Raw genomic sequence first — 12,427 nt, forward strand, 5'->3', positions numbered from 1 at the left:
TGATGTAGCATAAGAAACTCTGGCTTTGGAACCTGTTACAGGTTCAAGTCCAGTACTGCCACGAGTTATGTGACCCGCAGAGATTTTTATTAACTCTATGAGCCTCCCTTTCCTCACATTAAAAGTAAGCAAAACAGGATCTTCTTCGTGCAAATATGAGTTCAGAAGTTAAGTAAAGCCTTTAGCAAAGTCATTGGCATAAGTTCTGTATGTGGTAGGAATGGTTGCTATTATTATTGTTGTGTAAATTCCCAAACTCTTGTCAATAATACTCTATTAACAGTTAATGCAGCACTTTATAGCTCATGTGTTCTTCCATTTGTTCCATTCCATAAGTTAGTTGCAAATCTAGAGCAGGTATGCTAAAATACTATTGACCCTAAATCATACTTTTTGATTAAGGGAAATGATTGGCATTCTATTTAACAAGTTATCACTATTTTTTTCTCCCCAAAAGGTCAGTATCTGTATATATTTTTCAAAAAGCAAATAGATACTTAAGAGATCTAGCTCTCTAGAGATGAATATTTACACAGGCTTATGTTCCATTTCCTTTAGCTCAAGTTTTTCTTTCAATATTTTCTAGAGCATACATTTAGCAGAATTATATTAAATATTAAAATCTTGTCATAAGGGAACGGGGACTAAGTGATAGCAGACATTCATGAGAGAAAGTCTGAATAACTACATCTGTTTCTCCACAGGTCTTGCAAATTTCTTTTAAACACAGCCCTAAAACCTAGGCAAACAGAACTCCAAATTGCCCTAAGCTTTTATGTTTGACCAGGTCCACAGCTTTCTATAAAATGTAAGGTTTGAACTGTGCCATAGGCAGTTTTAAAAATCTGAGAATTCTCAGTCCTTAAATCAAAATTCTCAGAAAGTAGAAATTGTGTCTAAGTAAAATAAGATTCATATTTTGACTTCAACATTAACCTATGTGATCAGCTTCTATTTCACAGTGAAATAAATACAGATTGAGGAAAGAATTTAAAAAGTGAATGCCAGACTCTGTACACTCAGTGGGTTACAGATGTATGAAAGTGGTGGCAGAGAGCCACTCCACTTCCTTCAAGATCCAAAAACATTTGGAAGGAAGCCCCAGAAGGAAAGACGTCTGACAGACATGTTCTCTTTGGGGTTTCCTGCCTCCTTTTTTGCCAAGCTTCCTAGACCCCTTTGCTTGTTAATAAAGTTCACCAAAAAGACTTTATGAAATGCTGATTTCATAGAGTGAAACTTATATTAAAGGCGTTTTTATGTAGTCGAAGTTTCCTGCCATCTGCATTTCCGTACTTCACAAATCCAAGGAAGCGTGACTTGGAAAGTTAACGAGCCTAAGGTGACATTTGATGCGCTTACTATCAGTGGGATATTCAGCCCAAACACTGAATCCAAAACCAGAGACCATGGCTTAGACACTGCAATAGAGAAGCTGCTTCACCCTAAGGGTATCATTATACCCCTCAATGTTTCTACTCCTTTTCCCATAAAATGGAATCCTGAGAAGATTCATATTGTACACCGTGTGAATTAACTCAGTAAAAACAGATATGGAAAGTAAATGAAAAGCTAGATTCTACTTTCTCTGACCTTCACAGTGATAGGAGAGAAAACACAGGTTTTTCAAAACTTCCAAATTTAGCACCTGGATTTAAAAATACACATTATAGTCCAATATGGAAAATACAGAACTAAAACTACTAATTCTAGTCTACAAAAATAACATCTTTTATATAATTAAACACATACTCTTGCCCATCAGAAGGTCAGTTAATTTGGCTGAAAGCAGCTGAAGTTTGTATTATGGATATTTGCTGTATTTAACATATAGAAACTATTTTGGTCTATAGACATTTTTAAAGGATCTGAGTATTTAGATCTCCTGAATAACAGAAAGGTAAATAAAACATAGCTTCATCTCTTGAGAAGATCTCACTCTAGCACTAAAAAAATATTACATGTTTAATGCCTCGATATTTTAATCATTTCAAACATATTTGGTAGGGAACTCTACTTCAATGAGGAAAACAAACATGAGTCCACTAAGTACTATACAGAAATTGGGTCTGGCAGAAAGAGAGGCAAGAGACACAAGCCAAACACTCAAAAGAGTCACCACTTGCAAAGGTGAGCATCCATTTTCAAATCAAACATGAAAAAAAAAAAACTAATAAGTAAATTTTCAAGATTAGGGGCCTGTCAATTATTTTTTTCCTATAAGAGACAATAGATAAGATAGATGGTACAGATACAGGTTGATATGTATACATTCACACACATCACTATTCATACCTTAATGAATAACTCTCCATGAATTAATGATATTAATTCTGCCAGTATATTTTCAACCATCTTATTCTGACCAGGAAGTTCTTCCATCTATCCGAATCCCATTTGACCTTCCATCTACCTCCAACACAAAGACTATTATCATCATCACTGACTCCCCCTGTGCTGCATTAGAACATATTTACAGGCTTGTGTTTTTAACTGAGTTGTAAGAAAGGAATGCAGGAAAAAGAGTGATTCAAATAAAAAGCAGGAGGAAGAAATGAGCTTTCAGAAGAAGACAGCAATGAAAAATGAAAATGTGGCCTGAATAGTGCCCTTGGGACAGAAGCTCTAGTGGTTCTACTTCCCCTTCCTGCCCACCATGGTCCTTACCGCCTTGCCAGCATCAGAGAGCCAGAGCACAGACCTTCCTCTCTCTGAATCAGGGAAGGAAATACCGGCTTCTCTCATCAAAATCATGTTCAGAACTCACAGCTCTGGTCCCTTCATCACTGTGTACAAACAATAGTTTTGTTTATACTTTATATTTTTCAGAGAGCCTTTCTACTAGTGGGCTTTCCATTACATTATTACTAGGCTTTCCTATAAACTATACGAAAAAGGTTTAAAAATATAAACATCTATAAACTTGAATAATGTTCTAAGTTATCTTTATATAAAGAGACAAAAGTCTCTTTACATAAAGTCTGATTTTAGAATGAATGTTTTGGGAACAGGATATGCCAGCCAGTATTATTTTCTGAAGAAAATACAAAAATGTCCCCATCAACATGGGCAGATGTGGAATAAATGCAACAACACCTGAGTGTTCACTGAGGAATGAATTCTGATTACTCAGAAAATATCATCCAAAGGGGAAGATAGCAAATTTCTGGTAATTTAAAGACAGCTCCTTCTTACTGCTAATTACTACTAGGTTCTATATTGTTCAAAATATGCCAGTGTTCAGAAACGTCCTAGGTGATCTCATTAAAGCATCCCCATGTAATTGTCCATCAAGAATTTAAAATACATATTTATATCCATCAGCACAGTAAGATAATCTGGACGCCCAAGGCAGCGACATAGACAAATAAAGAGTGCACATCGTGCTTAAGCCATTTCTATGTCCTTAACTTTTAAATGTAGCCTTGACCCAACAAAATACTTCCAGAGAATAAAGTCTGCTCACCTGTGCAGAAGCCAATCTGCATCTCCCACTTAGACTAACAATAGAGAGACCTGCGGGAGGAAACCAGAATTCTGCATGTTGCTTTTATTATTAGGGCTTTAAGCAGGCTGGACGATCACTTTCAAATCAGAATTACTGTTAAAAACAATATTCCCCAAATATATGACTTTGCTTTATCTCCTTTAATATGATCTGCTACATGAAAGTGACCCATAAAGTTACAGTGCTGCACAGTCTAGCCCCTTAGTTGATTAGGAAAACTAAAAAGAAACAAAAATAAAAGCTAAACTTGGAAAGGGATGGTCAAGGAGAGAAGAAAGGGTCAGGGAAAGTTACAGCACAGAGTGAATAAGCATAAAGAAAGCCAGAAGACTTGGAGGAGCTCACAGCTAATGAAAAAAACAAGAACACAGAGTGGGGGGAGGGAAGGATGTGAAAGCCAGCTGGAATAAGAGAAAGCAAGAAATACAGGAGCCAACAGAAATCCAAGGACAGAAAGTATTGGAGATTGAAGGGAACAGGAAATTTATTGGAAACCAAGTTGTTTTTCCTTTTGTATCCAATGCAATTCTATTCCAGGCAGAACTCTAGTCTCAACCTCAAAGAGGGCAGAAGGGAAGTTGAAACTCATAGGAGTCTTTCATGGACAGGAGCCAGGAGCTCTGGAAAGATAGACCAGAGAAAACATGATATGACAGCAGACCCTCTGAAAGCAGATGCAGCGATACAGCGGTGGCAGCCTCACCCAGCCACAGTATTTGCAAAAATAAACCAACATCAACAATAACAACAAAAGAATGTAAAAACAGTGATGGTGTGGCTCCACCTCAGAGCTACGGAATCAGAATTTCTGGGACATTTGATAAACACCTCAGGTGACTCCTATCACCAGAAAAGTTTAGGAAACACTGATATAGGAGGAAAAATCAGGGGCTCTGCAACCACAGCTGCCTGAATTCACTTCCCAGCTCTGCTATTCACTAGTTGTGGACCACGAACAACTTATTTTACCCTTCTGCATCCTAATGATTCAGTTCATAAAATGGATTGTTGGAAGGATTAAAGGAGTTATTGTACGCAAAGCAGTTAGTACCTAGTACGTATTGAATACTCCACAGTAGTAGCTATATAACTTAAAAAGCGTTCTGAATACAGAACTCATACAAAATATTGTATCTTAATTAAAAAAATATGAGAAATATATATAAAAGCTGCATCTCAGATGTGGGATGTATGGAATGAAGTATCCATAGGAGCATCCTTTCCAATGGTACAGAGACCAAGCCACAACCATCAGGGTTTCTGTTCTTGATCTCAGCATTCATTCACCAGCCAGGCATTTCCCTTCAGGAATCAACATGTGAACAACCTTAACAAAAAGGTTTTTGTTTTTGTTTTTTTTTCAAAACCACATGTAAGTCAATTCAAACTAAAGGGGACTCTAAGATGTGCAGTCTCCATGCTCAAGAGATGAGGACTCTCTCAAAATGCAATAAATCCAGGTCCTGACGGATGCCAAGATACCCAAAGAGAACCACATCCATCAAGACTGTTGAGGATCAAACACGTGATGACCCACTTTACAATACTGTTTCTTGGGTCATTCCCCAAAAAATTATTCCCAACAACCATCTACTTCTTCTATAGAACCCCACATAGTTCTCTGCCTTTCTCGTTATGTGAAGACTCAAGACTCCTAAGTTTTCCATCTGGAAACAGCTCTGTAATAACAAACTCCACTATAATCATAACCTCTGAACTGAACATTCCCATCATCTTATGGCCTCAAATGAAGACTTGATCACTAGTGTGGAAAGCATCAGACCTAGAACCCTCTCACATAGAGACTGCTTAGTTTCCTACACCTTGCTAGTGACCAAAAGTATGGATGGCATCTTTGGTTTCTATTACTTCCTGAAAATTGTTGCACTTTTTTACTCATATAAAAACTCCTGCTCCTTTGAGATCCATGTGATTTGGCTATACTGTCCTTCATCTCTGTTTGAGGACTTGTATCCCTTATCTACCAAAGCCAGGAGAACTTAGTTTTCTACTGTTCCCTTATCCCCACATTTTGAGATTGTTCTGCAGTGTGTTCAAGGTCCTGGTGAACCTGCCGTCCACTATTCGACTTCCACTGAAATTTACTCAGTTAACTTCATCTGAGCCATTAAATCGCATGGCCATACAAAGGGCTCGTCACTGCTTGTGACTGTTCACTTTATAAGCTTCTGATCACAAATATGTGTATTTTCAACTTTCTAATTTTGTTGTGTCCATGAGTAAAGTCTTTGGACTCTACTTTCACCTACCTGTCAGAGATCTTATGTTAACAAAAACAGTCTTGAGAATGGCCATATACCTGGTAACGTGCTATGCAAGGAGCCATGGTGTAATAATGAAACAGACTTTTGCTAAAGATGAATGAGTTCACTCTGTGAAGTACATATTTTGTTCCAAACAATCATACTGATTTAAATATCAAGTAATAATACTAAAAAGTATAAACAGCCTCAGAGATAAAAACTATAAAGTGGTGAGGCTGGCAGACGTGGCAGACAGGATAAACACATCAACAGTCACAGAAAGTCAGTTACTGAAAGGTACAGACTATCAGGTAAGCAGCTTATAAGAGACATTTAAAGCAAAATGATAGAGAAATGAGAGTGCCTTAAGACACTTCACATGTTTTGAAAAAGACTAACATTACATGAGCTAAACATTCAAATAAGGAAAATGAAAATGTTAATTCAAAAACACAGAAGTAGACTTTTTTTTTCAAGAAATAGAAATTAGTTTTTGGCACATCATACATATGCACAAAGATACAAACATATACATGTACACAAGAGGATCAACAAACCTACAAAATACTTTTCAAATGAACTAATAAAATACATGGATTTCCAGAAAGGCTTAAGAATTGACAAAAAGAATGAAACAGAAATAATGCAATGCAAAGGATTAAAAAGAAAAGGTTCATGACAAAAATATGTTTACAAACCTCACGCCCATAAAATCAAAGATTTGAGATAAACATATCAATAGAGACAAAATATTATAAAGGGATTATCCATATAATCATTCATTGATTTATTCAAAAATTTTACTGAACTATGTCACACATAAGTAAGTAGTATATTGTTTCTCTAAAGCCAGATACTTAAGTTGAGCATAATTTTCTTCTTTTAAAATCTTTCAGGGGCGCCTGGGTGGCTCAGTCAGTTAAGTGGCCGACTTCAGCTCAGGTCATGATCTCACGGTCTGTGAGTTCGAGCCCCATGTCAGGCTCTGTGCTGACAGCACAGAGCCTGGAGCCTGCTTCAGATTCTGTGTCTCCCTCTCTCTCTGACCCTCCCCCGTTCATGCTCTGTCTCTGTCTCAAAAATAAAATCTTTCATAATTTTTATTTATAGTGAAAACCATTGGAATAGTCTATTTTTCCATAAAGTATGATTTTTTCCTGAAGCATCCAATCATCTTTTTATTCCTTTTTCTTTTTGAACTTTAAGTTGTTACTCTATACAAATATCCATCTATAAGTAAGTTCTGTGAATCTAATGTAAGCATAGCAACTATAGTTAATAATACTGTATTGGGGCACCTGGGTGGCTCAGTTGGCTGAGCATACGACCTTAGCTCAGGTCATGATCTCACCGTTTGTGGGTTCAAGCCCCACATTGGGCTCTGTGCTGAAAGCTCAGAGCCTGGAGCCTGCTTCGGACTCTGTGTCTCCCTCTTTCTCTCTGCCCCTCCCCTGCTCACGCTCTGTCTCTCCCTCTCTCTCAAAAATAAACATAAAAAAAAATTTAATAATCCCAGGATGTGTGTTGGTATCTTATAGATAGCAGCTAAGAGTATAGTAAAAACAGTATATAATTAACAAGCTATTGGAGGGGGAAAATTAATAATAATAGGTCATTTCAAAAGAAGCTATAAGAGGAGAAAAAGGGGGAAGGAGTCAAAATGGAAGGGAAAAAAGAGGGAAAAAACACTTGAGACAAATAAAAGAAAAAAAATTGAAATGGTATTTTTTTCTCTTCTGAAAATTCCTCCCTAGTCCTAAGATATTTAGTAAATGTGCTACCAACTGCATAGATGCAAACTAAAAAGCATGCAGTCACATTATCCTCTGATTAAATTTAAGCAGAAATATATTCATTTTAAAATTCTAGAGAAATTTGAACACCAAATCCTTTCTTTGAATCACAATTTTTGCAGAGAGCCAATGTAACTTAAAGGAATCAGGATATGATGTACAATAACTATAAAGTTAATGTCACATAATCTACAATTTTGCTTTTATGCATCTAATACATTTAAAATCATTTGAATTAGAATTTAGATTGTTCAGAATTTTATTGTCACATGGGTTATTAACATATGAAGAAACTGAGGCACCTGGGTGGCTCAGTGTTAAGGGTCTGACTTCAGCGCAGGTCATGATCTCACCCTTTGGGAGTTCGAGCCCTGCATCGGGCTCTGCACTGACATTGCAGAGCTTCTTGGGATTCTCCCTCCCTCTCTCTCTGCTCCACCACGCCCGACTCTCTGACTCTCTCTCTCTCTCTCTCTCTCAAAATAAATAAACTTTCAAAAAAAATAATATAAGAAGAAATTTAGATACTGCTTATGTAGCACTTGGAAACCAAAAAGGAATTGCTTTCCCAGGTTACATTTGATTTGATCACATTGAATCAAAACCTTGAAACATACCAATTAAGCCAGTTGCTTCATACCCATTTTAAGAGACACACATAGGAAATCAAACAGGCCTTAAGAGATACCTTGAACCATAGAATGATCTATTTTAACAGCCTCGTCTATTGACAGAGTCTTCTGTAAAACCAGCGCCATTAGCAAAATATTAGAAACTCAAAGAATTTAATTAGTGGAGCTGTGGTACAGTAAGCCTTTCATTTACAATGACCCATTTTGTATTCGATAATTAATTGTGAAACTTCCAATGTATGTATACTTACACATACACACACTCAATATTTATTTTTAATCCTAATAATTTATCAGGGATACATTATTACCACTCATGTGTAAATGGAAATTTTAAGATCTAGCCAGGATATCGCCTACACAAAATCACAGAATGACTTGGTAGCAGAAAAAGATCTAGGTTTCCAATCTTCTATTGATTGCCTAGCGCAGGATTCTTTCAAAATACAACATTCTATGTGTCCCAACTGTTACCAAATTGTTTCAAATCACAGGGGACCTGCTCATCATTCTCTCTGCCAGATTTTATGGTGAACAAATGATTAAGCATTCTGCTGTCTCTGCACAAACCCCAGAATCCATTTTCAAATCTCCTCCCCATCAAACCTGAGTAGCCTCTATGAGATGAAGAGGTAAGACCCAAACAGAGTAATATCCATCTTCTATCACTAAGACCAAACTGTATTGACACCAAGTATTCGTTCTAACATTAGCATTCATTTAACTAATATTTATCATTGAGCTGTGATGTATCCATCATTGATCTGGCAAGTGCTAACAAGTATTTCATGGTCTGCATAAGCATAAGAAAAACATCCATTCATTTGTTCATTCAAGAAGTATTTACTGGCCATTAAAAACTAACCAGACATTCTGTTACTTGCTGAGAATGGTATATGTTTCCCTTACTTTTATGATGCTTTGAATCTGGTAGGGAACTAAACATCAAATAATCACAGAAATAAATATATAATTCATATTATATATGATGAATTGTGCACTAAGCAATATAGGATAGCAAGGGTTGCCTATCTTAAGAGTCTTGGCAAGATTTCATGGGAACACAATATTTGAGTGAAGATCTGAAGGGTGAAGAGAAGTTAATTTGCTGAAAAGAATCTTCCCAGCAGAAGAGAGAACGATCAAAGATCGTGGTTCCAGAAGAAATATTAAGAATTCACAGAAGGCCACTGTGGCAAGAACAAAAGGATACCTCTAGATGGTGTTGCAGAGAGATGCAAAGAAAATACCATTTGAAGCTTCAGAGACACTTTAAAAGTTGTGGTATTCATTCCTAATAGTAATGGACATTCATAGAAGGCTGTAAAATTGGGGAACAGCAGGATTCTATTTGAAGTAGAGAAAGTCTCCCAATTAGCCATACAAACAGTGGATTGAAGAAACCTCACTCGTTAATAGTCCACGAGAGATAATGCCATTTTAAAATTGGTAGCAGCAGTAAAGTTGGAAAAATATAGATGGATTTGAGAGAAAGTCAAGATGTAAAATTGCAGGACTTAGTGATACTTTGGATGTAGGAAATGAAAATAAAGAGCTCTTGGTTTGTGGTTTATAGAAAGGAATGAACTGTGATGGGGTTCTTAGGAAATACTGGAGAAGTTCTGGAGATTAGAGAGGGAGAACACAAATCTAGTTTTGGAAATGCTGAGTCTGAATTGCTTTTCCAATTTGAAAATGATGATGTCAAATGAGCAGCTGAACGTGAGGACTGGAGTCTAAGAGGGAGATGGGAAAATAAATCTGGATAAATAAATACACTGTATATATATACATACACACACACACACACACACACACACACACACACACACACACACACAATATAAATAGTAACTGAAACTGTGAGTGTGGTAAGAAGTCATGAGGAACTGATGATTTCCCAGACTGGTAGAGGCCACTAAGTCAGGCTGGTTCCAGATTTAGGAACCACAGAGGTAGGCCTTAAAGCAGTTACAGGTGTTGTTAAACAGATGCCAAGGGAGGAGATCAATTGCAATGAGTGAAGTGTCAGGTGTCAGGTACCAGGTGTCAATGGTGCTGTGAGTTCAAATAAGATTTAAAAATTACAATTCAACAAGATTGGGACTAAAACATAATTATACATAAAGTGCCATGAGAGCACAGAAATGGGGCTTCAACTGTAGACAGGGCAAAGAGTTGGTCAAAGGAAGTGACATTTAAGCTGTGTTTGAAAAATGAATAGGAGTTTCCCAGGCAAAGCAGTCAGGGGATAAAAGGGCAGTATTTAGAGAACATATAGCTGTTTCTCATACTGCTAGTCATTTTCAATTACCTGCTTCCACATATTAACAGGGCAAAGTAGACATGCGCAGGTAGCAGCCTAGCCTCCATCATTGCCCCCACAGAATTAGAACGTAAGGGAGAGAAATACAATGTTAACACAGCAACAAAAGTCATGTAAAGTCTCAGAGTTAGGGAATAAAAATTAAGGATTCCTTATTATATAACAGACTGAATATGAAAGTTAACAGTTATAATAAAAATCGAATTAGAATGCAAAAAAATTAAATAGACATGTAAACATACAAGAATAACTTTCTCTTTTGTGAATTCTCAGCAACAGGCTTTGAACCAGATGACCGTGGCCATCTTTTAAGTAATCAGAAGCAATGTATCTTCTGATTGATTTTGAAGGAATCCACAAATGCTGAATTCTGATTTGTAGAAACAAGATTACAATTTCACATAAGGATACACTAAATGGAGAATACACTAAATGTAAAACTACAGGAAAAGGGATACCCAGTATTAGAATAGTTGATTTAAAGCCACATAGTAAAATGTTTACCTACTAAAATAATTAACACAAGTTATTATTTTGTTTACAAGAATAAACATTTTGCATTCAGCAAAACAAAAAAGAGCTAAACCTTTATACTATTCCTTCCTTTGTCCATGGTTTAACGTTCATATAAACAATGATCAATGTCACTGCTTGCAAAATTTTACATTTTGACTCTTTTAAAGGAAAAGCAAATATATTTCTTTTTTACCTGCCATTTGAGAGTGCATTAGGCTGCAAACATGTGGATACTATTAAGTTGCCTGTTGTCTCAAAATGGGTATTCAGGAATCACATAGAAATAAATTTTGGTTTGAAATTGCTGTTATTTACAATGTTTTTTTCAAGCTTATTCAAGTGTGTTCCAGCATAAATTGGGGGATAACTACTGGTACCACATTAGGGATAATTACTGGTACGACATATAATTTCATTCTACCATTTTATCCTAGCCTTATATGTTGGCTTCATTCCTTTTTCTGCCACAATTTTGACAAATGTGTCCTCTTTGTTCCACAGTACAGGAAAGGAAGTGAAAACAAAGGCACTGTCCCTGGAGGAATGCCTGCAGATAAGATTATATAATGGATCCCCTCCAAGGGGAAAAACAGAAAAGAAACAGTTTCTTTTGGGGGACCAGGAGAAGGCCACAGGTAGGGATCTTGCTGGATCTGAGCTATAGAGGCGGGTCTACATGTTCGCAGCACAGAGATGAAGGGGAATCTTTTAAGAGGTGAGGCCTAACAAAACGGAACCGCTGTTGGAAGGGCCCTAGGGTGCGGTGGCTACATAACAGGGACAGAGACCAGCTGGCAGTGTGCAAAAGGGTGGGGACACCCTGGGCCGCGAGGTAGTACCTGCGCAGGGTCAAGTGCCCCAGCCACTGAATCCCCGATCCACAGATGCTCCCGGAGAAGCTGCTGGTAGCTGAGGCAGTGCTTCACCGCTGATGGCACATTCCCCATGGCGGGGCCTGGGACTGCAGGCGGCGATGGGAGTGCTCCAGGAGCCTGGAGGAGAGGGATGCGGAGCGAGCAGCGCTGGACCGGAGCGCGCCCCTCCGGGCCACGGGCGGAGAGCACCAGCCCTGCTCCGCGCACTGCGGCGGCGCCGAGAGGGTGGGGAGCGGACGGCAGCGGCGGCTGCGCCCGGGGCAGGGAGCTCGGGAGGCACCTGCGGCGGACGCCCCCAGCACTCGCAACCGGAGAAGAAAAGGAACTGTACCCAGGGCTCCTCAAGTGTGGCGCGTTTTCCTTACTGCGCTCAGCGTGCGGGGCTATCTGCACACGCCCCACTTACCGGCTTCTCACCTGGTTCAGATCCTAAGAGAAAGAAAGGGTGTAAATAAAAGGAAGGGCGCATGCGTTTTTGTGCCGGTGAGTTTGCTCAGTCCCAGCTGCAGACTT

General features: G+C 38.2%; 1 protein-coding gene across 1 annotated transcript in view; it reads right to left on the minus strand.

Moving 5' to 3' along the window:
- Positions 1-12,025, minus strand: part of HMGCLL1 (3-hydroxymethyl-3-methylglutaryl-CoA lyase like 1) — a 192,365-nt gene extending 180,340 nt beyond the window's left edge. The window contains exon 1 of the mRNA XM_007095540.3: positions 11,879-12,025. Coding sequence (XP_007095602.1) covers positions 11,879-11,986 — 108 coding nt within the window. The 5' untranslated portion in view covers positions 11,987-12,025. The remainder of the gene's footprint in view (positions 1-11,878) is intronic.
- Positions 12,026-12,427: the final 402 nt, after the last annotated feature.

This window comes from Panthera tigris, chromosome B2 (genome assembly GCF_018350195.1).
Source record: "Panthera tigris isolate Pti1 chromosome B2, P.tigris_Pti1_mat1.1, whole genome shotgun sequence".
NCBI lineage: Eukaryota > Metazoa > Chordata > Mammalia > Carnivora > Felidae > Panthera > Panthera tigris.